At 45.0% G+C, this 27,217-nt stretch overlaps 2 protein-coding genes across 6 annotated transcripts in view; both read right to left on the bottom strand.

Moving 5' to 3' along the window:
* AP2M1 (adaptor related protein complex 2 subunit mu 1) overlaps nt 1-7,915 on the bottom strand; it is a 49,173-nt gene extending 41,258 nt beyond the window's left edge. The window contains exon 1 of one of the 2 annotated variants that reach the window (XM_081956123.1): nt 7,766-7,915. The gene's annotated coding sequence lies outside the window, so the exon portion shown is untranslated. Of the gene's footprint in view, nt 1-6,396; nt 6,486-7,765 lie in introns of those variants that run through there. The other variant, XM_081956124.1, reaches the window with a different exon arrangement.
* Nucleotides 7,916-13,563: 5,648 nt separating this feature from the next.
* The window catches only part of DVL3 (dishevelled segment polarity protein 3), a 90,942-nt gene continuing 77,288 nt past the window's right edge, over nt 13,564-27,217 (bottom strand). For 2 of the 4 annotated variants that reach the window (XM_081956049.1, XM_081956051.1), the window contains 4 exons: nt 24,329-24,496; nt 21,561-21,773; nt 18,707-19,099; nt 13,564-18,037 (listed from right to left, as the gene is read on the bottom strand). In XM_081956049.1, coding sequence (XP_081812175.1) covers nt 18,006-18,037; nt 18,707-19,099; nt 21,561-21,773; nt 24,329-24,496 — 806 coding nt within the window. In that variant the 3' untranslated portion in view covers nt 13,564-18,005. Of the gene's footprint in view, nt 19,100-21,560; nt 21,774-24,328; nt 24,497-27,217 lie in introns of all 4 variants that reach the window. The other 2 variants (XM_081956050.1, XM_081956052.1) reach the window with 1 other exon arrangement.

The following is a 27,217-nucleotide window of genomic DNA, read 5'->3' as shown; positions in this document are numbered from 1 at the left end:
ACCAAGGAGTAGGGCCTTCTCTGTGATGGGCCCAACCCTCTGGAATGACCTCCCCCCCGACATCAGAACCACCACTGACCTCCGCTCCTTCCGGCAAAAATTGAAGACTCACCTGTTCCGACTAGCAGGCCTGGCTTAATTACAACTGTTCCTCCTGGTAAACGTACTATTAACTGGTTATTATAGGGGTATTGTTTTTAATTTAATTTGTGTGTGTCCTAGGGATTTTAAAACTATATTTATATATACTTGCTCTGTACAGTTCTTTTTAATTCGATTTTAACCTCCTCCATATTTAACTGTACATTAACTGTACATTGTATTTTGATATATTCTTTATATGGACTGTACACCGCCCCGAGTCCCTTTCGGGAGAGGGGGCGGTCTAGAAGCACGGTAAAATAAATAAATAAATAAATAAATAAATAAATAAGTAAGTAAGTAAGTAAGTAAGTAAGTAAGTAAGTAAGTAAGTAAGTATTTGAAGTCTCCATCTTTTGGACTGTTATGTGAATTCTCCGTTGAGGAGATGACCAGAGCCTATAGGTCAGTGATGGCTAATCTTTTCGGCACCGAGTGCTGACACAGCAGCGCGTGCCAAACATTGAAACCCGGAAGAGAGCAGCTGACCGGTGCGCATGTACGCACGGCCAGCTGCTCTCTTCCGGATTCCATTGCGTGCTTGCGCACGGGACCAGCTGGTCTTCGCACGTGCGCACAGAGAGGGCTCTGGGTGCCACCTGTGGCGCGCATGCTATAGGTTCACCATCATAGCCATAGGTCATATTTGGTCTATTTTTAATCTCAACGCAGTTACCTTGAGAATGTGGCGAATGTTTAAGCGAACATTTAAGATGAAAATCTGCTTCATGAAAGCCACTAGCTAGTAAGTCAAAAGAAAGAAAAAAGTAGATGGTCTTAACTAACCACTCTTGCTAAAGCTGAAGTTGGATTACAATAATAAAAAACAAAACACCAGGCTGCCATATTTGTTTTAAGACAGCAACGTCAGCAAACACTTTTCCCCATTCCTTCCGTTTTTGAGAATACACATTTATTAGATGAACTGGCCAACCACTATAGCCACAGAGTTACAGCACTAAAAAATTCTTGATTAAGCAATGGACTGTTTTAATTGCTCTTTTCTATAGAAAGTTACCAAATAGCTAATAGAAATGTATTTTGCTGAGGTAAGGTAAAAAAGCAATCTGACTCAGAAAAGATGGCTACTAAGAATCATTTCACACCAAATATAGATTAGTTTTCCAGTAACTAACTGTTCTTGGTCATTCCACAGAAATCAGATTTTTTTTTCTTCCTGAAATAAAAATTAGAGCATGCAGAAAGAATTTGATTACATATAGAAAAGAGATCACAGGCATTGCAATGGCATCAAAATAATTCACTCAGGCTGCACAATCTGCCACAGAAGCCTTCAATCATTAACTCAATTATGGCAATGAATTTCTATTGAAATTCACCTTTCTAGTTTCTGTCCATTGGGCACGTAACAGGTTTAAATTACAAGGTAGTAGATTTCAATTGGACAGCAGAAAAACATTTCTAACAGTGCTGTCCAGCAATAGGGTTAATGAGCTAATTTTGTGGTAATCAAACTGGACTCTTTTAATATTAATATTTATTTAATATTTAATATTAATATTAAGCAGCCACTAGAATTCAGGTTTAATTCAGACAATCGATCACTGCTGATATCACAGGGACTATAAAATATTCCACATTTCTGTACTAGTAGAGGTAGTTCTTAATCTTTCGTTTAGTGACTGTCCAAAGATACAATGGCACTAGAAAAAGGGACCTATACCCACTTTTCACACTAATGACCCAGTCATCTATCACCTTTTGCAACTTTCAAAGTCAATGGGAAAGCCAGTCACTTAACAACTGTCTAACTTAAGAATTGCAGTGATTCACTGGACAACTGTGGTAAGATAGATTGTAAAATGGGGCAAAACTCACTTAACTGTCTCACTTAGCAACAGAAATTCTAGATTCAACTGTGGTCATAAATCGAGGAATATCTATACACAGATTAATTGGAATCAGCAATGTTGATATATACTCCAAACTATTGAGATGATTTTTCCCTCTGCTTTTATAACAGTATTCCAGAAACAAATAACAAGTGAAGGCGAGACTGAAAATTAGACACCCTTACACAAAGGTTTTTTATGCAGTGGTTTAAATGTGAAAGAATGATTCACTATAAGTACTTCTGCATGTTGCTGTTTCAACTCTACCTCTTGCCTGGAGCAATGGCTTTGAATGATTATGCGAAGGAAGCCTGTCCACAAAGATAATAAGCAAAAGCTAATAGGAGATCAAGTAAATTCTGTTTTGCTCCTTATTTTTCCCTTCAGATACATCATTTGATCTCAGTTCCTGCTTCTTTACATTGGGTAAAGAATTCTACAGTAAAACTCTCTGTTACCCTACATGATTCGAACAGAAGTGATGCAATGGAGCAGTTAAAAACAGTTTTATACATTAAGTAGTTTTCTGACAGCAAGAGTTTTGGGAAAATAAGGGGATAATGGTGCCAGGAGTAATTTAATTTGAAACCTACAGTCAGAATAAATGTACAAAAATACATATTCAGATTTATCCATAAGCATATAGGCAGATTTCTACTAACAACTCTACAAGTCTAATCTCCCATGTTCAGCCAATAAAAGTTTACCAACATATCAAAATAGTAAGGGCAGCCTTATGCTATAGGCTAGGAATCTACTAGAATTCCATCTCACTGACCAGAAGTTCTATCCAATAGTCAAATTCTGAATATTTGCTGTTGCATTTTGCTGGCTGAAGCAGTTCAGGGATAATCAAAATGAACTATAAAGATTGTTGAACTATATTTTTTCCTGATCCTCTTGAGAGTGATTTCTGGCATGGTAGTGGACTACTCCTGACTTCCTATCTTAGAGGATTTGAAGATCCATGCCAAGGTTGCCCAGTCAAGAACACCTTGGGGTTTTATGTCTGCTATGGCAACCATGAATATATCTCAATTAGCATCTCACCCCAGCATCTTCCAACAAAGCATATGCTTGACTTGGTTATATATGAATAGTGTTATCCGTATGAAAATGGAGTCATTCTATGGTATCTCCACTGTCATGGACAAAGCACTTTATGGTTAAATTTTAGATTGTGGCAGTTGCTGTAAACCAGGTGAACTGAAAGACTGATTAAAATGATCTGATCCACACACCTTATGGATTCAGATTCAGTGGCTCTTTAAATGTGTTTGAGGAATTTTTCCACCTAATCTGCTTGTAATATAGCCAAGCATTTGGTTGATGTATGGGCCAGAAAGATGACCCAAATACCAATTCTATCTCCCCCTCCTTAGTTAATCAAGGCAATAAGCCCAATGATGTAAACTGGCAGGAGGATGGAATGCAAGCAATGTTCACAACCCACTTGTCATATGGACTCTTTTAAGCTTGCAGAGGGAAATGAGAGCTGCATTTGTCAGCTTAACCTTTGCCCCTCCAGTCAGATTAAATCTGCTGGCCTGGGACTGTCTTCACAATTCAGGTGATAATTAACACTGTTTTAAGTATAGGATGAATCCCTCATGCTTAAATGATATTAATATTCAGCATTTTAACCAATTCTGTCACATTTTAAGTCCAGCATGTATATATTTTACTGTAGTTATATATGCTTTTTATCTATTATAATTGCTTAGAATTTTTACAGCTAGGCAATACAGCTTATTAAAAACTGGAAAATAAAAGTAGGCTACTAAAAAATACTGAAAAGGCACTGCCTTCACCTGTACCTAACCAGCAGGACTCTAAAATCCTGAATTATTAGCTTAAATGATTGGGAAAGTAGTGTCCTTGCAACTGAAGATATACATGGATGACATTTATTATTTGGACCCATTTAAATCAGGATTTTTCCATGATATGTTATTAAGCCTCTTTGACCACTGTGGTAGATGACTCAACACTGGAAATTAATGAAGAAGTTAGGGTGAAGCTTTCTACAACATTGACCATGGCATTCATTGGAACTGTGTAGTAGAGTTGGGTCTAGGAGACACTGCTGACACAGAGATCCAGTGCTGCTAATTCTAAGGAACCAAAAAGCATTCTTGAACATTGCTTAATCTTGATGATGGACTAAATTAGGGAGAACAAGCCAAAGATGGGAGTACAGCCTGTAAAAGTGGGAGTCCATATCCTGCATGGGGTTGCATTCTTTCAGATTTCTGAGTTCTCCGTGATTACCAGCTATCGGTGGATTTACAAGTGAGAGTTGCAAGCAGTTTGTATAATTACAATTCATCGGAACTCATCTTCAGCAACCAGATTTAACCCTTACAGATGTACTGGTTATAAATTCCTTTACAATTACAATGCATCATATATGATGCTACCCTTGAAAAGTGCCCAGTGGAGCAAAATACATTACTCAGTTATAGGCTTATTCAATATCTATACTATATTCTATATCTATATACTATAAAGACCTGAGCCATCTATTAAGAGCTTTATAGGCACAATTCAAAGTATTGGTATTGACAGATAATGCTCTTCAAAACTTGGTATCCAACTATAGCATATGTAGAATTACTACTTGAAAATTCCCCACTGACAACAGTCCTGACCATCTGTCTATGAAACATGGGACTATATGATGCACTTTGTAGAAAGATGCATTTAACTCCCATTCCCCCTATGTTCAAGCATGGCTTCTGCTAAACACTTCATTAGTAAGAACTTTTACTGTATGTATCCCTCTATTATATTTGTGTATCACACCCTGCCTTTGAAGCCAGCCTGTAATAGCTTGATTTTAACTGTGCTCTATATGGCTTCATTTTAGACTTGCTACTATAAGCAACTATAGTTTTTGAAAAAACAGAAAAGCAGGATAAAAATGTAATAAGGAAATTTAGTATCTTTAATTGTGAACTACAGCATATAATCATATTTAAGCATGTATCAGCACTGCAAAAAATAATCAACTGTCATTTAACAATAGCCACTTAGATTTCTGCTTATTCAACACACATAATTTCCCCAACCCTCAAAGAGGCTAGCAGCCATCCTTCAAACTTGACATGAAGTGACAGGATTTTCCTTTGCAGCCAAAATCTCCTGGAAACAATCCAGGCATCCGTGCACAGGAAATTCTTCTCTTCTCAGCCTTGATACCCACAGTGTGGTCTATTATGGCTGGAATCTTGCCAATTAAACCAAATAAAATGTTCCTTTGCCTGTAACTGTGGCATTCATAATCTGAACAAGACAAACTGTCCTCCAAACTCTTAACATGGTGTCTAAATATGTGGTGTGCTATAATCGCTCCAGAGGTTCTCAAACTAAAAAGAAAATCCTACAATAAGGACAGGTATATGCTTAAACTCTCTCTTTAAACTAGGAGTACCAAAACCCAAATGTTGAAGAACCAGCCAATAGAAATCACAGACACAGATCTCAAAAACCTGATATCCAACCTTCCAGGGTTATGTCACCAGCAATGGAGCCTTGCTGGTGACATAACCCTGGAAGGTTGGATATCAGGTTTTTGAGAACTGTGTCTGTGATTCCTATTGGCTGGCTCTTAAGGTAGCTCCATAAGGTCTTTGGACTTCGGTGAGAAAAAGCAACAAGTGGAGGCAAAAAAAGACCCTTTATAGAGATTTTTTTCTCGTCAATTCGAATGGTTCAAACACAGCACTACAGGTCGTCCCACTTCATGCATATATGCACCCTGCTCAGAGTCTGCTCTCCCCAAACCCATCATCCTTACCCAGCCTTGCAAATGATGGAATCTGTAATCCACCTTTCAAATGCTCTCAAAGGCATAGAATGGGGGGGGGGGGGGACGACAATTTATTTATGTACAGAGCTCTAAAAAGCTATGCCCATTTATATGGGTATGTCTAATTTAATGAAAAGAACTAAGAATGACATTATAGCAGTCTTCCAGTGTTTGAGGGGTTGCCACAAAGAAGCGGGTCAACCTATTCTCCAAAGCACCCGAGGGTAGGACAAGAAGCAATAGGTGGAAACTAATCCAACCATTTACTCCATAAACTCCTACTTATATAATCATGTTGCTTGTATTTTTACTATTTATATTGCGTTTGTTTCCTAGTATGATTTGAAAGCTTATTAGTAACCTATGACTACCACTAAGTGTTGTATCTTATGATTCTTGATGAATCTATTTTTTTATCGTCCTTTTATGTACACTGGGAACATATGTACCAAAGACAAGTTCCTTGTGTGTTCAATCACACTTGGCCAATAAAGAATTATTTTATATTAATCAAGGAGAGAACCAACCTAGAACTAAGGAGGAATTTACTGTCAATGAGAAAAATTAACCAGCTGAATTGTGTTTGCCTACCTTAATGAAAAGAAGGACATGATAGCAGTCTTACAATATCTCAGGGGCTGCCCCAAAGCAGAGGGGGTCATCAACCTATCCTCCAAAGCACCTGAAGGCAGGGCCAGAGGCAACGGTTGGAAAACTATAATCAAGGAGAGAAGCAACCTAGAAACAAGACATTTCCTGACAGGCAGAACAATGAATGAATGAACAGCTTGTCTTCAGAAGTTGCATTTAAGAAGAGATTGGACAACCATTTGTCTGGAATGGCATAAAGTCTCCTGCTTGAGCAGGAGGGTGGACTAGAAGACCTCCAAGGTCCCTTCCCTCTCTTCTGTCCTGTTAGTTTACTCTGTCCAGTTAGAATAGAATAGAATAAACAGAGTTGGAAGGGACCTTGGAGGTCTTCTAGTCCAATCCCCTGCTTAGGCAGGAAACCTTATACCTTTCAGACAAATGGTTATCCAACATCTTCTCAAAGACTTCCAGTGTTGGGGCATTCACAACTTCTGGAGGCAACTTCTGTTCCACTGATTAATTGTTCTAACTGTCAGGAAAGTTCTCCTCAGTTCTAAGTTGCTTCTCTCCTTGTTTAGTTTCCACCCATTGCTTCTTGTTCTACCCTCAGTTGCCTTGGAGAATAGCTTGACCCCCAAATCTTCTTTGTGGCAACCCCTGAGATACTGGAAGACTGCTATCATGTCTCCCCTGGTCCTTCTTTTCATTAAACCAGACACACCCAGTTCCTGCAACTGTTCTTCGTGTATTTTAGCCTCCAGTCCCCTAATCCTCTTTGTTGCTCTTCTCTGCACTCTTTCTAGAGTCTCCACATCTTTTCTACATCGTGGTGACCAAACCTGAATGCAGGATTCCAAGTGTGGCCTTCCCAAGGCATTATAAAGGTCTCCTGCTAACAGATTATAGGGTTCATTGTCCTCCGCTGTAAAATAGCGGTTTATAGAACCGACAACCATGAAAACGCCCTCGCCGTTAGGAGAAATGTCCCCCTCACTCGATCCCTGAGGAGACCCCGAGTGGGCGCCCCATTCACCACCCCCATTCAGACGACACGCATGACCCACAACAACCCCGCAGGTCGGGGTGCCGGGCGGAGAAAACGTGACAGCCCCCAAATTTCCTGAGGGAATTTCCACCGCAGAGGAGAGGCTGCAACCTCCTCTTCCGAGCCGGTAACACCGGCCTCGAGCGGAGCCCCCGCCCCCCCCCCGGAAAGAAGCGGCGCCTCAGAAGAATAAAAAAGCGGGAGAAAGCAGCCGCTCGTTCAAGGGCGGGGCGGAACGAGCCTCCGCGGGAAGTCGCTTCTGGCCTGCCTCAGACAAAAGCAACCGAGGTCTTCCTTTCCGGGGCGCTCGGCGTCCCGACTCACCTGGTCCCGCCGACGGCAGAAAGAGCCGCCGCGTCCAACCTTCGCCCGCTCCGCCGACTGGTAAGATGGCGGCCGCCCCCCCTCAGCTATCACTGCAGCAGCGGCCTCGGGCGCATGCGCGAGGCACCCCCGGCACGCTGTACGCATGCGCCTACCCCGTGGGTGGAGGAGAGAGAGATTTGGGTGAGGCGATTACCAACCGGTGAAGGACCCCGGGCGCTGAGGAAAAGAGGAAAAGACTTCTAAGACAGGCATGCACCGCGGTCAAAAAAAAATCGGGAGGACGCGCAAGGCATCACGGCCACGATACGTGTACACGTGTGTGTGTGTTTATGCTTATGCTTTGTAGTTATTCCATGTATGTATGTATATATGTGTGTATGTATGTATGTATATACAAATACAATAGCAGAGTTGGAAGGGACCTTAGAGGTCTTCTAGTCCAACCCCCTGCCTAGGCAGGAAACCCTATACCGTTTCAGACAGATGGCTATCCAACATCTTCTTAAAGACTTCCAGTGTTGGGGCATTCACAACTTCTGGAGGCAATTTCTGTTCCACTGATTCATTGTTCTGTCAGGAAATTTCTCCTCAGTTCTAAGTTGCTTCTCTCCTTGATTAGTTTCCACCCATTGCTTCTTGTTCTACCCTCAGGTGCCTTGGAGAATAGCTTGACTCCCTCTTCTTTGTGGCAACCCCTGAGATATTGGAACAATGCTATCATGTCTCCCCTAGTCCTTCTTTCTCTTAAGCTAAACATACCCAGTTCCTGCAACCGTTCTTCATATGTTTTAGTCTCCAGTCCCCTAATCATCTTTGTTGCTCTTCTCTTCACTCTTTCTAGAGTCTCCACATCTTTTTTACATCGTGGCGACCAGAACTGAATGCAGTATTCCAAGTGTGGCCTTACCAAGGCATTATAAAGTGGTATTAACCCTTCACGTGATCTTGATTCTCTCCCTCTGTTGATGCAGCCTAGAACTGTGTTGGCTTTTTTGGCAGCTGCTGCACACTGCTGGCTCCTATTTAAACGGTTGTCCATTAGGACTCCAAAATCCTTTTCACAGTTACTACTGTTAACAGATAACCCATCATGACAATAATAATGAAATAATAACTCTTAACTGGTAAAAACAATTTGGATATAAACTATAATATGGGACCTGGGGAAAAGATTTACTAATTTTACAAATTATTTTTTTTGTTTAGATTTTGTTATAAAGATGTAATCTCTCCTGGGTACTTATAAATTCTAGTAATACATTTTTGTCTAGATTTATTATAATATAAATATAAATGATTCTAGACAAAAACATGTTTAAACAAATATAGTTAAATGAGAATGATGGTATATTGATGGTATAAAGATTTTTGATTTAAAATGTACAATTCAATATGAATGAAATATAAAGAATGATTGTAGTAACGCATGAAATTTATTTGTAACCAATCGACATGCTTTCTGGAAGATGTATTGAAGAATGTTTTTGTGTGTTTTTTTTTTGTTTAATTAAAACAATAAAATATTTTTTAAAAATAGGAGCCAGCCGTGGGCAGCAGCTGCCAAAAAAGCCAACACAGTTCTAGGCTGCACAAACAGAGGGATGGAATCAAGATCATGTGAAGGGTTAATACCACTTTATAAGGCCTTGGTAAGGCCACACTTGGAATACGGCATCCAGTTTTCGTCTCCACGATTTAGAAAAGATGTGGAGACTCTGGAGAGAGTGCAGAGAAAAGCAACAAAGAGGATTAGGGGACTGGAGGCTAAAACATAGGAAGAACGGTTGCAGGAACTGGGTATGTCTAGTTTAATGAAAAGAGGACTAGGGGAGACATGATAGCAGTCTTCCAATATCTCAGGGGCTGCCCCAAAGAAGAGGGAGTCAAGCTATTCTCCAAAGCATCTGAAGGCAGGACAAGAAGCAATGGGTGGAAACTAATCAAGGAGAGAAGCAACTTAGAACTGAGGAGAAATTTCCTGACAGTTAGAACAATTAATTAGTGGAACAGCTTGCCTCCAGAAGTTGTGAATGCCCCAACACTGGAAGTCTTTAAGATGTTTGACGGGTGCGTTTCAAGGTTTTGATAACGATCTTTAAAGCGCTCCATGGCTCAGGACCTAGTTACTTGCGGGATCGTATCCTGCCCCATACATCCCTGCGACCAATTCGCTCGCACAGAGAGGGACTCCTCCAGGTGCCGTCCACCAGACAGTGCCGAGGGGCAGCGCCTAGGAGTAGAGCCTTCTCTGTGGCGGGCCCAGCCCTGTGGAATGACCTCCCTCCGGATATTAGGAATACCTCTGACCTCCGCTCCTTCCGTGTAAAGCTCAAGACCCACCTATTCCAAGTAGCTGGCCTGGCTCAACCATGATCTAACTATATCGCTCCTGACGGGTTTTTTATTTGTGTAATTTAATTGTATTTATTTATTTAGGGGTTTTTAAATATTGTGATTTTAATTGTTTTTATCCATCAGCCCACCTCCTCCTTGTACACGTCTTAGTACACGTCTTTGTTATATGTATGTCTTGTCCAGATATGTATTTTATATGTTTTATTGTACGCCGCCCCGAGTCCTTCGGGAGAGGGTGCGGCTAAGAAATAAATATTCATTCATTCATTCATGTTGGAAAGCCATTTGTCTGGAACGGTATAGGGTTTCCTGCCTAGGCAGGGGCTTGGACTAGAAGACCTCCAAGGTCCCTTCCAACTCTGGTATTGTATTGTATATGATAGGCCAGCCCTGATGCCAAGACAACAAGGGGTAAAACGTATTTTAAATCCCTAACAACCAGATCACATTTGGAAGTGATTCAGATACACACACCCCAAATTCACTGAATTGTTAAATCGAGGCGCTAAATAATAGACTTGCAAGATTCCATTATTATAGCCAGTCAATAAAAGTAAGTCCTTGGCTTACGACCTCATTTGAGCCCAAAAATTCTGTTTCTGAAACATTTGCTAAGTCAATTCTGCCCCATTTTATGACTTGCCACAGTTGTTAAGTGAATCCCTTCAGTTGTTGTCAGAAGGTCGCAAAAGGTGATTATCTGAACCCGGGACACTGCAACCGTCATAAATATGAACCAGTTGCCAAGCCTCTAAATTTTGATTATGCGACCATGGGGATACTGCAAGGGTTGTGTGAAAAATGGTCATGTCGCTTTTTTTTCAGTGCTGTCATAACTTCGAGTGGTCACTAAACAAGCTGTTGTAAGTCGAGGTTTTCTGTAGTCTTATCCTGTGGAGCTGATTTCTTGATCTGATCTATCTAGTGGAGTTGGCACCAGGTGAGATTTCTACAAATTCAGATGATCAAAACCAGAACCAAAATGATAACAAATATCCCTCTTCCATACTTATTTCTCCAGTTCTAATACTGGTTATTTTTCACCTATTTTAATATCGCATCTCTTAGGCGCTAGTTAGTTTGACTTCCCAATTCTTTTCCCTTTTAAGAGTGTTTTTCTTTCTTTCTTATTTTATGCATTAGGCATTATTTAATTTCAAGGCCACCTAAACTCTACAGCAACTTCGAGCACAATTACTGTACATGGTTTTTTTTAAAAAAAAAAACGACCAATATCACAGAAAGCATACAAAAGATTCAGTGTTGTGATTTCGCTTTTCCTCCCCACTATTCCTTCTTTGTTCTTTTATTTTCTAATAGCCCCTCCAGGAAATAAAAGTCAGCTTTTCAAACCATTCCTCCAAACCTCTTTTTCATTCCATAGCTCTAGGGCCAGGAAAAAAAAAATATTATCTACCTCCCAGGTTTCCCCGAAAATACGACCTGTCCCGAAACTAGCGCCTTGCCACATTTTTCGCGTGGGCAAAAATATAAGCCCACCCCCAAAAATAAACCCCCTGGACAACCCACCCCTCCGGCCAGGCACACCGACCTAGCGGTATCCCGAAGGCGCCAAGCCACAGGAGCCAGGGGGGGGGAAAAGGCGCCTTCGGGATACTGCTAGGTTGGGGAGTGGCGTTCTGCCTGGCTGGAGGGGGGAGTTGCCGGCTGGAGGGGGTGGGCCGGCTGCTGGAAGTCTCTCTGTCCGGAAGACACTCTGTCCGGCAGCCGGCCCACCATAGTGAGCACTCCTAGAGCAGCCAATGCTAGAAGACTCAACAGCCGAGTTTTGGAGTTTGGAAGTTATGGTTGGAGCGTGGTGCGCAAGGGCTTGGTGAGGCTGGGGGCGGAACAGGCACTCGCGCAAACCCCCTCTCCAGCCGGGCAGAGCTTCCTGCACTGACCGAGGGGGTATCCCAAATCGGCCAAGCCGTGGGAGCTAGGGGGCGGGCAGAGCGCCACGTGGCTTGGTGCCTTAGTGATACCTCCTAGGTCAGTGAATGGCGCTCTGCCTGGCTGAAGAGGGGATTTGCCAGGCGGCTGCTCGTAAGCGTGGTCACCTCATGGCTGCTTCGCCCCTGAGGCTGTGCCCGGCTCTTTGGGAGTTGCTCACAAGGGAGCAGCCGCCCAGCAACCCCAAAACAATAAGCCCTCCCTGATAAGCCCAAGGCCATTTTTCTAGAAATAAGACCCTGTCGTATTTTCGGGTAAACACGGTAATGAAAATGTTTCATTTATTAGAGCAGAATGAAAACAGAAAGCGGGACAATCTATTTTAGGAAATCAAGGAATACCACAATCCTCTTTTACCGGCCCCATAATCCCTTGCGAGGTGCAGTCTGGGCTACTGAATGGAGGGATTCAAATAATTTAACAACCGGTTCTCTGACCTAATGCCAGCTCGGTGGGCGTGGCTCAGTGGTCATGTGACTGTGGGCGTGGCCAACTCAAGGTCACTCATGTTGATGGGCACTTTGCCTTAGCTGTTACAAAGTAATAAGGGTTAACCGGAGAGGCAGTTTCTGTAAGCAGGGCAATAAAGATCAGGCTAGAAACAACACCAGAATGTTTCCTTCCTGCCTTCCTTACAGGATTAGCCCTGTAAAGTGAGAAAAAACAAAATAAGATTTCTTTCAACAACCAGTTCTCCGAACTGCTTAGAAAATTAACAAGCGGTTCTCCCAAATAGGTGCGAACTGGCTGAATCCCACCACTCAGCTAAATGTTTATTGGCCAGATGCCCTTCCTGTTTCCAATGTGGAGTTTTATTCAGCAGATATGTTCTCAATGTGGCCAGAAAGAAATATCTGCCTCTGCCTAGGATTGAACTCACAGCTTCTGGATTCTGAGGCAAGAGCTCCACCTCTAGACCACCGCATCACTCAAGGAGTAGCCCAATATATGGTTAGAAACAAAAAAAGGCAATCTAACAGTGGTCAGAGTTCAAGCGAAGTTTCCATTGCATCATCTGGCACCATCGTAACCTCTTTCTTAACCATGTTCTGCAGACTGAAACCAAGTCACCTTTGTGAACCGATGTGTCAGGTTTCCAAAAAGTGCCCTAATGGATTCATGAGCCTCGGGCCAAACTTCAAAAGAAAACTAGTCATTTATTAGGAGCATCTATTTTGGCAAGACCTTTTCGCAGTCAGATCTTAGCCTTATTTGATTTATAGGTGAACTTTACCCCTGTTGCTTCCCTCCCCTCAGTCTGTGTCATAAATCACATTCCCCAGTGAGATGCACCCCTCTCCCAAGCCTGCTGCGGTAATTTGAGATCTGGCTCTAGCCGAAGGTATTCGTGGAATGCGCTCTTCCTCCACCCGCTTTCCTCACTATGGCAATCTTTAGGAGTTGACACAATGTCTGAAACAGGCAGATGTGGGTTTGTTTGTTTTTTAACGAGGAAAAAAAAAAGCACACACACACACACACCAGCGTGGAGTCCAATAAAACTATTTTTATAAATAAAAACACATAGGAAGTTTTCGATTGATATAAAACCAAGGAAGAGGAGGTAAGGCAATATGCGTGATGAGAAGGTAGCACCAACGTCAGAAGGAAGAGAATCAAAGGGAAGGGCCCAGAAAGAGATGGAGGGGGAGGGGGACCGGGGAAGGACGTCGGGGGAGAGAGTCAAAGTTGCCTTTGTTGCAAAGAGGACATAAAAATTAGGGTGGCGGATAAAATTAGGGGTGGTGGCCTGAAAAGAAAATACCAACTGTGAATCAAAGGAATTGCAGAAGGTTTAAAAACGATACAGAAACAAGATAATCCTTGAGCCAATTTATGAATTTAAACCAGGGATCGGCAACCTTAAACACTCAAAGAGCCAGAAAGGTCTTAACCGGATGCCTCCCGTCCAATTCTGGAGCCAACCGGATGTCCAGTTCCCCTACCGTAGAGTCTCCTCCTAGCACGGCGTCCTTTTTCCTCTATCGGTCCTAACTGAAAGCCCTATCAATTGTGGGGCTGACCGGAAAACCCACCCCTTGCCAAAGAGTCTCCTCCTGGCGCGCCGTGCATTCCCTCCCCAACCGGAAGCTCCTCTCAAAATTGTGGCGCCAACCGGCAACGGAGCCGCAGCAGAGGGATGAAAGAGCCACATGTGGCTCCAGAGCTGTAGGTTGCTGCCCCCTGGTCTAAGGAAACTCATGTGGCTGTTGACCCGGAAGACATTTTACAAAGCATCAGAGAAGTGTGTGTGCGAATGGAATTGCACAATCCTTGTTCTAATGTGGGATATGTACCTAAGCAAAGGGCTTTCAGAATAGCAGTCCCTAGGTCAGGTTTCTCTACCCCCATCTTCAAACATTTGTGGTTCCTTCACCCATGAAGAGAAGGCAGGACAGACAGAAATCCTAAAAGGAAATCAAGCGTGAAGGGCAAAACGTCACTTGTTTTTCCTACATCAACTCTACTCTGTCCCCCACTCCCTGAATTCAAAAAACCAGACGGTCCTCAATTTACAACCTCAATGGGAACCAATTTTGTTGCTAAGCAAGGCAATGAAGTGAGTCACCCTCAATGTTACGATCCTCCCCTTTTTATTTTGCGTTGGCCGTTAAGCAAATTGCCCCAATCGTTAAATGAACGACGCGGTTGTTAAACGAATCTGATTTCTTTGCGGGAAGTCAACTTGAAGGTTGCAAAACATCAATCAAACCACCCCAGAACACTGCAACCATCATATGATTGTGTATGTAAAAAAAATGTGGAGACTCTGGAAAGAGTGCAGAGAAGAGCAACAAAGAGGATGAGGGGACTGGAGACTAAATCACATGAGGAACGGTTGCAGGAACTGGGGATGTCTAGTTTAATGAAAAGAAGGACTAGGGGAGACATGATAGCAGTCTTCCAATATCTCAGGAGTTGCCACAAAGAAGAGGGAGTCAAACTATTCTCCAAGGCCCCTGAGGGTAGAACAAGAAGCAATGGGTGGAAACTAATCAAGGAGAGAAGCAACTTAGAATTAAGGAGAAACTTCCTGACAGAACAATGAATCAGTGGAACAGAAATTGCCTCCAGAAGTTGTGAATGCCCCAACACTGGAAGTCTTTAAGAAGATGTTGGATAGCCATTTGTCTGTAGTGGTGTAGGGTTTCCTGCCTAAGCAGGGGGTTGGACTAGAAGACCTCCAAGGTCCCTTCCAACTCTGTTATTCTATTCTGTATGCATACATACGTATACATACATACACATCTCAATCCAAATTTTGACCCATGACCACGGGGATGTTGCAACAATCATAACATTGAAGACCCACTTGTAAGTCATTTTTTTTAGTGCCGTTGTAACTTCAAACGGCCACTGAAGGGTTTTAAGTCAAGGACCACCTGTAATAGCTTTGTTGTCAGCTGGCACGGTTCCCCAGCCCCTTCCTTTCCTTCGCCACCTCACCGCAGACTGAAAGATGTGGATGCTATTCAAGCACAACAGGAATGAAGGTGAATGGTAACCTGAAAGGGGCTGGACTGGATGTGGCCTCAGACCAGCATCTTCTGCCTGGTTCTACCAAACACCAGGCAAGCAGGACCATAAAAGTCTCACCATAAAACGCCAACTTATTATTCTTGGCTACCAGTCAGAGGAAAGGCGTAGGCTTATTGGAATCGCAGCATCTCATCATAGAATTGAGGAGAGCTGACAAAACACCTCTCCCCATTCAGAAAGCCCGATGGCCATGCCCACCGTACCCCAAGGTAGGAAAGGACATTTCTTAGGTAGAGCAAATCAGTAGTAGGGAGACCAAAAGTGGCCCAAACAAATCAAACAGAGTTTTGCCTCAAAGTAAAACCCAAAACGATGAAGCCAGAGACACTACCGTATTTCCCCGAAAATAAGACAGGGTCTTATTTTCTTTTGACCTCCGAAATAAGCGCTTGGCCTTATTTTCAGGGTGGTCTTATTATTTTTGAGGTGCAGGAGGCGGCGAGCGCGGTCACCCCATGGCTGCTGCTGTGTTGCAATATTTCCGGGGAGGGCTTATTTTCAGGGAAACAGGGTAGAAAGTCACTTGGCATGATTATAAGCATTTTTTTTCCCCTGGTTGACGTGGACCTTACGAATCCTTTTCTTGCAAAGCAAATGCCACTCCCCGCTTTTCTCTTCCGGCATCCCAAATGTCGAGAAACAGCTGGGCTTAACCGCCATTGTTAAGTTCCCGAAGTATCGCTCGCGGGTTCTCCGGATTCGCTCTTCACAGTGCTGCCCGACAGGTGGACACCGAAGCTAAAAAGCGAAGGGACTCTTACCCACCCCTGATGTGATCTTGCACAGGAAAACAGGCAAGGAAGAGCTGTCGTCGCCACAACTAAAGGGGGAACACCACAAAGTAGCTTACTAGATGGGTTCACACCACGTATTAGTGTCGTTAAAGCAAGGTGGGATACTCCCAGCATGTCACAGCTCCTAGCTGACCTTGGCTGACCTCCAAACAACGAAGTGAGCTGGACCTGATTAGCATTTGGATAGGTCAGCCAGTAGGAAATCCGTTGTTGATGATGCCGGACTAGGGAAGTGAGAAGACAATATCCCAGGAAGATAAGGAAGCCACTTGGAGGAGTCCATGAAGTCATTAAGAGTTAAGTCATAAGAATCTTTAGTTTGTGCTTTCCGTGTGTTGCGGGGAAACTAGCCCTTGAGAAACAGAATTTGTCCGTATTTCGATGGTGGGATGAGATCGGAGAGCCAATGGGATAAATACCAGGCTGGCAAACCTCAGCTTCCTTGTGCATTCATTATTCCCATGTTATGTGCTGAGCCACAGGAGGAATAAGCATCGTCTCTCTCCTGGCCTTGGAAGATTTCAAAAGCCAACTGTCCCGATCGTCCAACTTCAAAACCAAGAGGAAAATTTATTTGCTAAAGACGGGAAGCAAAAGTTGCATTCCGCGACCGTTATTATTTTCAAAAACAGGCTACGTACAAGCAGAGAAGTTGGTTAAACTCCCAGAAATCATGCGGAAGGGATATAGGGAAGGAGAGAACGAAAGCGTGTCAACTTTAACACAATCTCATCGAAGTCGTCAGTCCTTCCTTTCAGGGATAAAATGCTTTTTTACATTTCTCCCAGGACCTTAGTTGCTGTTGTTTCCCCCCCTCCTCCCTCTTGTTTCGGGATTGTTTTCACACACACGCACGCGCGCACGCACACAAAAGAACAAAGTCAGTGCCAATCCACATAGCAATGAGAGGGAAAGAACCAACGATGAGGTTTAAAACAAAATAAGGGCAAGGCGAGATGGGAAGAAACTCAAAATTTCCCACAGAGATGGAAGACTATAAGTTTGTGGGGAAAATGGTAGCAGGGAGAAAAAATAATAATTACGGATGCGTGGAAGCCAAACGTGATTTATGATCATCGCTCGTGTTCCAAAAATCAAGCAAGCAAGCAATCCTGGGGTTTTGAGAAGAGTCTTCTTTGCATTTACTCAACGGTGTTATCGTTTTATTTTTTTCAGAAGGAAAAAAGTTTTGGATATCTTGAAAAATCTAGCCTTGGCGTGGAGACAGCGTCCTGGCCATCTCATCCTGGATTTCTTCCAGATATCAGGCATCCAGAAACCAAGTTTAGCCTTCAGCGTTTTCCCCAGGAAAACCTTCATCCTGGTTTGAGGATTCAGCAGTGAAGGGGAAGGCGCCACCATGCAGCAGGTCCATCTCAAGAGTCCCACAGTTGAAAGCCAGGCTGCTGCTGAAGAGGGACATAGTCGGAGCTCAGCCCTGCTTCCCTTCCGGGCTGACGGGTAAAGGAAGGACATCTTCCAACCAAGAAGTCATCTTCTGCCCCCTAAGCAGGCTGAAAAGGCTCTGTGTCTTCCTCTCCTGGAGGCAGGAGGAACCAAACCACCACCGCTCTCCCCAACCACGGCTGGCCAACTCAAAGGAAGTCAAAGACCCCATAATTCTTGGCTGCTCGGCAGAGAGGAACACAAGAGGGGCGAGGAGGAGAAAGAGGGCAGGTGTTTAGGGCTGGTGGTGTGGAAAAAACAACAACAACGGGCGAGCAGCGGAGGTCCCGGGTGGGTGCAGATTAATGGATTAGCGTGCAGGTTAACAGGTAAAAATACAAGCTGGGTTAGGGCTGTTCTGCAATCACAATATGGGGAGGGCGGTGCTCGGGAGAAGCTGCTGGAGACACTTGCGGGAAAGATTAGAATCAAACAGTTTAGTTCTGGAGTCCCCTACCCCCTGGGCTGCGGCCCACTACTGAGCTGTGGCCTGTCCAGAACCAGGTCACACAAGTGGCTGGCTGGCTCGAGTTGCCAGTAGCAGTGAGCCAGTTCCCCTCTCCCCCCGTCCAAGCCATAAAGGTTGGGGACCGCTGGTTTAGTTCATTTGATTTCCTCAACCCCTTTTCATAAAAGCCTAGTCAAAAAAACAAAACAGAGAAAGAGAAACGGAGAGGGACAGAGAGAGAGAGAGAGAGAGAGAGACAGACAGAAAGACAAGAGATGCATCTCACACCGAGTGTGCTCTTTCTAGAAGACAAACCAACCAGGGGAGGGGGGCAGCCCAGAAAGGCAGAGGGAGGGAGGGGAGGAGGGAGGGATCTTCACATTACATCCACAAAAAACTCACTAGGGTTGCCCATGGCCATTCGGAATGACTGTCTACTGGCGGTCAGTTCAGGGGGCACCGAGGCCAGATCTCGGCCTGGGGGAGCCCCGGGAGGTCCCAGGGCAGAAGGGGGTGGCGGCATCAGGAGCATGGGAGGGCTGTAGAGAGGTGGGAGGCCGGGAGGGCCATAAGACTGCTGGCTGTGGTGGCTGCGCACGCTGTGAGCCATGGAGTGATGGCTACGTTGGCTGCCCGGCACAGAGCATTCGCTGGCCGCTCGCTCCCGCCGAATGCTGCTACGGCTGGTGTGGTCCGATTCGCTGCCGCTACCGCCCGACTTGGACTCCCCAGCTTTGGGGTCTCGGTCCTTCCGTCTCTCGCTGCCACTGCGGTTTGAACCGCTGCTGCGGCTTCCTGCAGAAGGAGTAAACAATCGAGAGTGGTTAGAACAGTGTTTCTCAACCTGGGCAGCTTGAAGTTGGGTGGACTTCAACTCCCAGCATTCCCCAGCCACCTGTGTTGACTGGGGAATTCTGGGAATTGGAGTCCACCCATCTTCAAGCTGCCCAGGTTGAAAAATGCTGGATTTAGAAGACTTACCTTATTTAAACGGAGGGAATATTCTGCTTTGCTACATCAGGTCAGGAATCTGAATTCCCCAACAAAACAGCCCAATACATATACTCCTCGACTTATCACAGTTCCTTTAGTAATGGTTCAAGGTTACAACGGCACTGAAAACGACATTTTCCTTTCTTTCTTTCCTTTTGCCAAAATCCAGATCTGTCTTTTAATACTATTTGTACTCTCAAGATCCTTTGCCTTTTCCAAGTTTTGATTTATGACTGTGGGTTAAATGAATTTTCTTACCAGTCTTTCATCTTGACCTCACACTCTTGTTCAGTTGCTTTGGCTGGAAGTCAGCTACTTATGCAGCCATGCTGCCGCCCCTCCTCTGATTCAGAGGGCAAATCTCCAACCTGCGAGGGACCTGTTGCCTCCCCCTGGGTCTGATGAGACGCTGCCCCTTCTTCGCCCCCCCCCCCTCCAGGGGGTTTTTGATCCAAAAAAGGATCCCCGGAGTTGGTTTGTCAGACAGGGTTCATGTGAGGCTCTTCACAGCTCACATCCCCCACGTCTGTCCAGCTGGAGAACTTCCTGTCGAATGCCATGTTATTCTAGTCTATTCTGCTCTACTCTACACTATTCTAAAAATGGTCATAAGTCACTTTTTTCAGTGCCATTGCAACTTGGAACAGCCACTAAATGAACTGCAGTAAGTCGAGAACTACCTGTACCCACAGGAAGAGTAAAACATTGCAATTGGAACATGAGACAGACCACTGAAAGGGCTATTAAAATGGAGAGCCAGTTCGGTCCAATGGTGAAGGCGCCAGGCTGAAAACAAGGAGACTCTAGAGCAGTGATGGCGAACCTATGGCACGCGTGCCACAAGCGGCACGCGAAGCCATTTGTCAGGGCACGCGAGGCGCTGCCCTGTCAGCTGGCCAGCGCGCATGCGCGTGCTGGCCATCTGAGTTCACCTTTTTAAAAGCTATTTTTCGTCTTCCCCAGGCTCCAGAGGCTTTATAGGAGCCTGGGGAGGGCGAAAAGAGCCTCCCCCGCCCCCCCGGAGGCTTCAGGGACCGTCCGGAGGCTTCCCTGACGCCTTCGGAGCGCTTAAAACCACCCTCTGAGCAACCCGGAAGTGACTTCCAGTTTGCTCGGAGGGTGGTTTTAAGCGCTCCGAAGGCTTCAGGGAAGCCTCCGGACGGTCCCTGAAGCCTCCGGAGGGCCTCCGGGGGGGCGGGGGAGGCTCTTTTCGCCTTCCCCAGGCTCCTATAAAGCCTCTGGAGCCTGGGGAGGGCGAAAAAAGCATGTAAAAAGGGGGGGTCGCGCATTGTGCGTGCATGCGCACTGGGGGGGTCGCGCGTTGCATTATGGGTGTGGCACGCCCGCACACGCCCCCCCCTGCGCTCCCCCCACTTGTCGCACGCGAGCCAAAAAAGGTTCGCCATGGTTGCTCTAGAGCTCTCACTCCGTTCAGATTTTGAATTATTAAAACTTAACCCCACCTCCCTCCTTTGTGTGTCCGGCTCCCTCTTTTGCCATCTTGTATTAATGATTTTATTTGTTAATGATTTTACTGGCTGTGCTTCTTTAGGATTGATGATTTTTATGATTTTTATGTTGTAAGCTGTCCAGAGTCATTGGATACGAGATGGGTGGTGAATGAATGAATGAAAATGAAGGAAGGAAGGAATGTAGGAAGGAGAGAAGGAAGGAAGGAATAAAGAAAGGAATGAATGAATGAATGAATGAATGAATGAATGAATGAATGAAAAGGAGGGAAGGAAGGAAAGCAGGCAGGCATAAAGGAAGGAAGGAATAAAGAAAGGAACGAATGAATGAATGGGAAGGAAGGAAGGAAGGAAGGAAGGAAGGAAGGAAGGAAGGAAGGAAGGAAGGAAGGAAGGAACGAAGGGGAAGGAAGGAAGGAAGGAAGGAAGGAAGGAAGGAAGGAAGGAAGGAAGGAAGGAAGGAAGGAAGGAAGGATTGATTAGCAAGAGAGCCATCCATAGGGATATCCTGGCCTAAGTGACCGATTTAGAATGAGGATGCAGCAAATGAGAATTTTTCAAATGCCCCAAAGCTAGACTCATTCCTTGGTTGAGAGGGAGCATGAGTGTCCAGAAGAAGGAGGAGGCGGAGGCTGTTTCCACAACCCAGATTTTGCATGCCACCTGACCTTTCTTTTAAAGTTTTCCAGAGTGGGACCCAAGACATGGCACGATTCGCAGCTTAGGCCGAAGAAAGAAGGGCCACCTTCTACAAGGCTTGGAAGGTGGAATAGAAAATCCTGGTAGATGCTTACCTTCACTGTGCTGACTTCCTGCGCTGCCCCCTCCGTAGCTGTAACCCGGCTCAGGGAAGCCGGGGTGGGGGTTGTAGGGGTGTGGAGGTGGATACTGGTAAGGAAAAGCTAGGGGCCAGGGGGCTGCTCCTGGGTGAGGTAACGGGGCCAGCGTATCCTGGTCAGAGGCCCCGCTAGATCCGTCATGGTCATGCAAGGATAGGTTGGCCATGTCTGCAAGGAGAAAAGAGGCACCGAAAATCAGCAAAGGTTAAATCAGCGGTCCCCAAACTTTTGTGGACCAGAGCGAGAGGCGGGGCGGGGGGGAGAGGTTGGTTCAACTCAAAGCGGCAGGCAAGAGTGTGTTATGCGCACAGCTCCATTGGTGCAAGTGTTCTGACCCAGCTCTCCAAACACGACAAACCCTCTGACCTGCATTCAAAAGATTCCTTTATTAGGAATGCTGGCTGCCCCGGCAAAAAAGTTTCTCTCGCAGGCTAACAAGTCTGGCTGGCCAGCTGGAAGATGAATAGTCGTCTGCCACATTTATCCATCTCCCCCCCCCCCCCCCCCGCCTTTTTTATCTCCAGAGCTAGGGTGGGGCTTCGCTAGCAGCGGTGGTTCTTCCGTCCCAAGGACTGGCCCATAGATTTCCACTGCTCTCCTCTCCTCTGCCTTCTGTGCAGCTGCACATCAGGCCCTGGACCCAGCTGTTCCTCCTCTTCCTCATCAGCCACCTCTAGACCTGGGGGCTGTTGATCCTCCATCTGAGGGCTGACGGACAGCCCAGGCTCCACCTCTGTCTCTCTCTGTCTCTCTCTCTGTCTCTCTCTCTGCCAGCTCCATTCTCTCTTCCCCGTCGGAGCTCCCAGGTTGCTCTGATGCTGACCCTGACTCCCACGCCTCCTCCTCCTCCGATTCGGCTGCTGAAGGGGCCAGCAGCTGACAGGCCACAACAACAAGCAGTGTTGCATGCCACTTGCACAAATGGAGCTTTCCGCCAATTTGCTTTGACCATAAGTAGATCAGATTCTTGTAGGGAACAAAAGCTTGCAATAAACCTCTAGATTCGTTTGAAACTGCCTGGACCTCCTGATTTTCCTGCAGTTGACACTAATGGCACTTTCTTTTCCTCAGTTCTCGAGGCCAATTCTATAAATAAATAAATACCCCAGAAGAGTCATGGAGGAGCCAACCTCAACTATGTCTGATCTCTGTTCTCAGGACTTAAGGAGTGCTTTTCTCATTTTGGCATACAACTGTTCTGATCTAGGCTTCCCCCAAAAGCACAAGGCAGAGTCCTGGTCCCTACAAAACCCCGTTTATTAAACGAATGTGAATTCCTCTCAGTCACATCCAGCAAAGGCCTGGCAAACAGTCTTTCAAAGGTGAAGTTATGACCACAGACCTTATCTAGCTTGGAAAGCTGCCATGTAAATATTTCTCAAATGGAGTGCTGTGTGGGGAAAGATTTGGCACAGAGTCTTTGAGATTCATGGACAGATCTTCACACTCCTGAAATGAACTAATAACCAAACGAACGCATTGTTTCCTGCAAACGCCCACTCCCTTTTCACTCCTCTTTTATTTCCTATAGCAGGGTCCATTCACCGTCCACCTGTGGCTTTACTCCCAAGGCGACTCTGATTTCTAAGCTGTTCTTTTCTTCTGGCGGCTCTGCGCATTGCGCACACTGGGAACAGGCTCCAGCTGTAGCTCTGCCTCACTGCTGTCTTGGCCCCATCTCTGCCTGTGACGCAGAAGCCCTCGTCCGAGCCTTCTCCAGCCTTCAGGACTGGCCCATGTTCCTCCCCAACCTCCTCACTGTCCGACTCGGCTGGGAGGCCACAACAACAATAATGTTTCTGAACATTTCCTTCATGGCCACTTCCCTGGCTGTCTATCAATAGTGATTGTTTTGTCAGTTGCCTATCCCAAGGCAGAAGAAAAAGAAAAGGAGAAGGGCAGGATTTCGCAAACCATTCAGGGTCTGGTCAGCACAATCTCTTCTTGTTGCTAATTTAGGATAAGAGTGCCTTCTGCAGAGACCCCACCCAAGGCCATTCATGATCACCCATCTGCTTGGGTTTTTTTGCTAAGTCATCTTCTTTTTCTGCTAAATCACCCCTTCCTTCCTTCCTTCCTTCCTTCCTTCCCAGAGAGGCATTTAAAACACTTAAACTGTCTTCAATTTAAACATTCTGTTTTGAACACTGGGAGGCCGGTGGCTTTGAGCAGCAAAATGAGCTATTCCGATGAATTCTGGAACATTTTCAAGCAAAGAAAGGGGGGGAGGAGGGAACAGAAAAAGAAAGACACATCCCACTCAGGTTGGAATGGTTCCAAAATGATCAAAACCACCCTGTTCCAAGCTGGAAAAGTCTGACCTTGAAATACAAATAGCCCTCAACTTAAAACTAAACGAAAGCATTTAGTGACCGTTGTTCAAAGTTACAACAGCACTGGAAAAATTGACTTGACTGTTTTTTTTCACACTTACAACCGTTACCGTATCACTGGGTCACGTGATCCCTTTCTGCAACCTTCCGACAAGCAAAGTCAGTGGCGAAGCCGGATTCGCTTAACAACAGGCTACTAGCTTTAACCACCGCAGTGACTCACTTAACAACCTGTGGCAAGGAAGGTCTTCAAATGGGGCAAAAGCCGCTTTTAACAACTGCCTCCCTTAGCAACAGAAATGTGGGGCTCAACTGGGGTCTTACGTCGAGGACTACCTGCAATTAAGCCACCCCTCCTTCCCAGGCCATAGCTATGATTGCAATCCCTACTTCCACAGAGGTCTCCGAAGATGTAGTAGCACTGCTCCGAGAAGGTGATTTTGTTGACCGTATGTCGGATATAACCAGCCTTCAGCAGGTTGCTGGCGTACTTCCGGGATTCTCGCCGGTCCGTAAAGCCTTCCACGTGATGGTACAGCCAGTCGACCACATCTGAACCTGGAAAAGGGGCGGAAGCAAGGAAAATTGAACAAGGAAAAGAGGCAACGGCACATGGAAAGTGGTGTGGGGGTTAGAGTTTTGAGGCCTGCCTCAGCTACATAAATTCTCAGCCTGATATATATAGAACCTTTAAGATGTTGAACAAAGTGAAATGTGTACCGCTTGTTATTCTACGTAGTAGATTAAGGGAATGAACAGTAAGGACTGCCATTTATAGACCACTAAGGGTAATCTAATCCAAGATATGGAAAAATGGAGAGGGAACATGAACTATACTTACAATGGGAAACTATTGAGATTTAAAGACAGAATCACAAATTGGAGGCGTGTAAGGATGTATAATTATATAAATATAATGATGAGAATAGCTGGGAATTGTAACCAGGTCTACAACTCGGGGTTTAAAAACACAATGACTATACATGTATACTTTTTTTGTTCTATTTTTTTAAAAAAGAAAGAAGATATATGTTAAAATTAAATATGTATATTGAAAAGGAATTATAAATATCATCAACATAAAATGGAGCTTGCTCAGAAGCTGAAATACACCAAGTAAATGACATGAAGAGTGTGGAAAAGAGGAGAGGGGTAAAGGAAGGAAGAGGGGGATAGAAGAGAGGGCAGGGGAGGGAAGAGGAGGAGAGAAAGGAGGAGTGGAAAGGGGGAGAGAGGAGAAGGAGAGAGGAAGGGAAAGTAGAGAAGAGAAGGATGATAGAGGGAAGAAAGGAGGAAGGGAGAGGACAGAGAGAGAAGAAAGTGATAGAAAAAGTACAAATATGGTGTATGGCAGGGGTGTCCAAACTTGGGAACTTTAAGACTTGTGGACTTCAACTCCCAGAATTCCCCAGCTGGGGAATTCTGGGAGTTGAAGTCCACAAGTCTTAAAGTTCCCAAGTTTGGACACCCCTGGTGTATGGAGAGCAGAAGAGCCAATAATTGTTTTTGGGAGCTGATGGTAAGGTGAATTGATGCAAACATTTAATAATACAATATGATGTTGGCAATGTAATAGTACACATGTGATTATACGTTATGAAAATGAAAAAATGAAAAACTTAATTAAAAAACATTCTCAGCCTGACATGGGGCCAGTCACTAGTTTATAAGATTATTCCTGTGCTGAGTGGGGAGTGATTGCCCCTTTATGACTTGTGGACTTCAACTCCCAGAATTCCTCAGCCAATCCAACATGGCTGTCTTAAGAATTCTGGAAGTTGAAGTCCATCATGGCTGGCTCATAAATTCTGGGAGTTAATGTCCGCAAGTCATAAAAGGGACATTATTCCCCACCCCTGCTGTAGAGGAAACCGCAACATTTTTCCCCTTCATTTTTTGCCACTCAGGTCCAAGCAATGTGGGGGAAAAATATCATTCTTTTTGTGACAGGCCATTTGGAGAACCCACAACTGAATCGCTTCCCATTCCAAAAGATTCACTTCTGGAAAACTATTGAATGGCAACCGGCTTGGTACCATTTCAGAATTAAAATGGCAATGCTTCTTCCTGTGAGAATTCTGGGAGTTGAAGTCCACAGATCTAAAACGGCTATGGTGGGAAACACCGATTTGCACAACACATTATTTTGGAGGGGGGGGGAGAGATTCCATTTTAATTCTTGGCATGGGATCAGCTCAAGGAATCTACCCAGCCTTACAATAATACAATACAATAATACAATAGTAGAGTTGGAAGGGACCTTGGAGGTCTTCTAGTCCAACCCCCTGCCTAGGCAGGAAACCCTATACCGTTCCAGACAAATGGCTATCCAACATCTTCTTAAAGACTTCCAGTGTTGGGGGATTCACAACTTCTGGAGGCAACTTCTGTTCCACTGATAGATTGTTCTAACTGTCAGGAAATTTCTCCTCAGTTCTAAGTTGCTTCTCTCCTTGATTAGTTTCCACCCATTGCTTCTTGTTCTGTCCTCAGGTGCCTTGGAGAATAGCTTGACTCCCTCTTCTTTGTGGCAACCCCTGAGCCTTACTTGAAAACAAACCCAACCGGGTTCATTCAGACTGAATCTTGCAGTCGAAGTACAGTATCCATGGCGGATCCAACGTTCGCAGCTTGAACTAGTGAATCCTGAGAAATCTTAACCCAGCGAGTGCAACGGTTGTAAAAGTGAGGCAGGAATAAAGGAGAACAAGTACCGTAGGTCCAGAAACGACACTGGAGTGAACTTAGCCAGAAACATTAACCTTGAATAATGAGTTGGGAAGCTTGCAAAAGATATCAAAAAAAGTAAAACTCCTTCCAAAATAAAGTAAAGCGAAATAATATCTGGGTAGGCCAGAGAGAAAAGAAAAGCCAAAAGGACTGAGGTATTTATTTACCATATTTTTCGGAGTATAAGACGCACCAAAATTTTGAAGAGGCAATTAAAAAAAAAAAGGTTTTGCACTCTCCCAAAACCTCTGCATGCCTCATTTTTTGTGAAAAACAGGGCAGGCAGAGAGTTTGAGAGGCCTGCAAAATGCTCCTGGGGGGTGCGGGGCAAAAACGAACAAAACACGGCTCGTTTTTTGTGAAAATGGGCCTGGTTTTTTTGCAAAAAAACAGGGCATGCATAGGCTTTGGGAGGCTTTTAGAGTGCTCCTAGGGGTTTGGGGGGGGGCAAAAAAGAGCAAACAACGCCCCCTTTTTTGCTCGTTTTTGGCCTCCCCAGCCCTCAGAAGCACTCTATAAGCCTCCTAAAGGCTATGCATGTCCATTTTT

Source organism: Natrix helvetica, assembly GCF_964273705.1.
Source record: "Natrix helvetica genome assembly, chromosome: 5".
In the NCBI taxonomy this organism is placed as follows: Eukaryota; Metazoa; Chordata; class Lepidosauria; order Squamata; family Natricidae; genus Natrix; species Natrix helvetica.
Note: the sequence above shows the minus strand (reverse complement) of the source record. Positions and strands in the feature narration are given on the sequence as shown.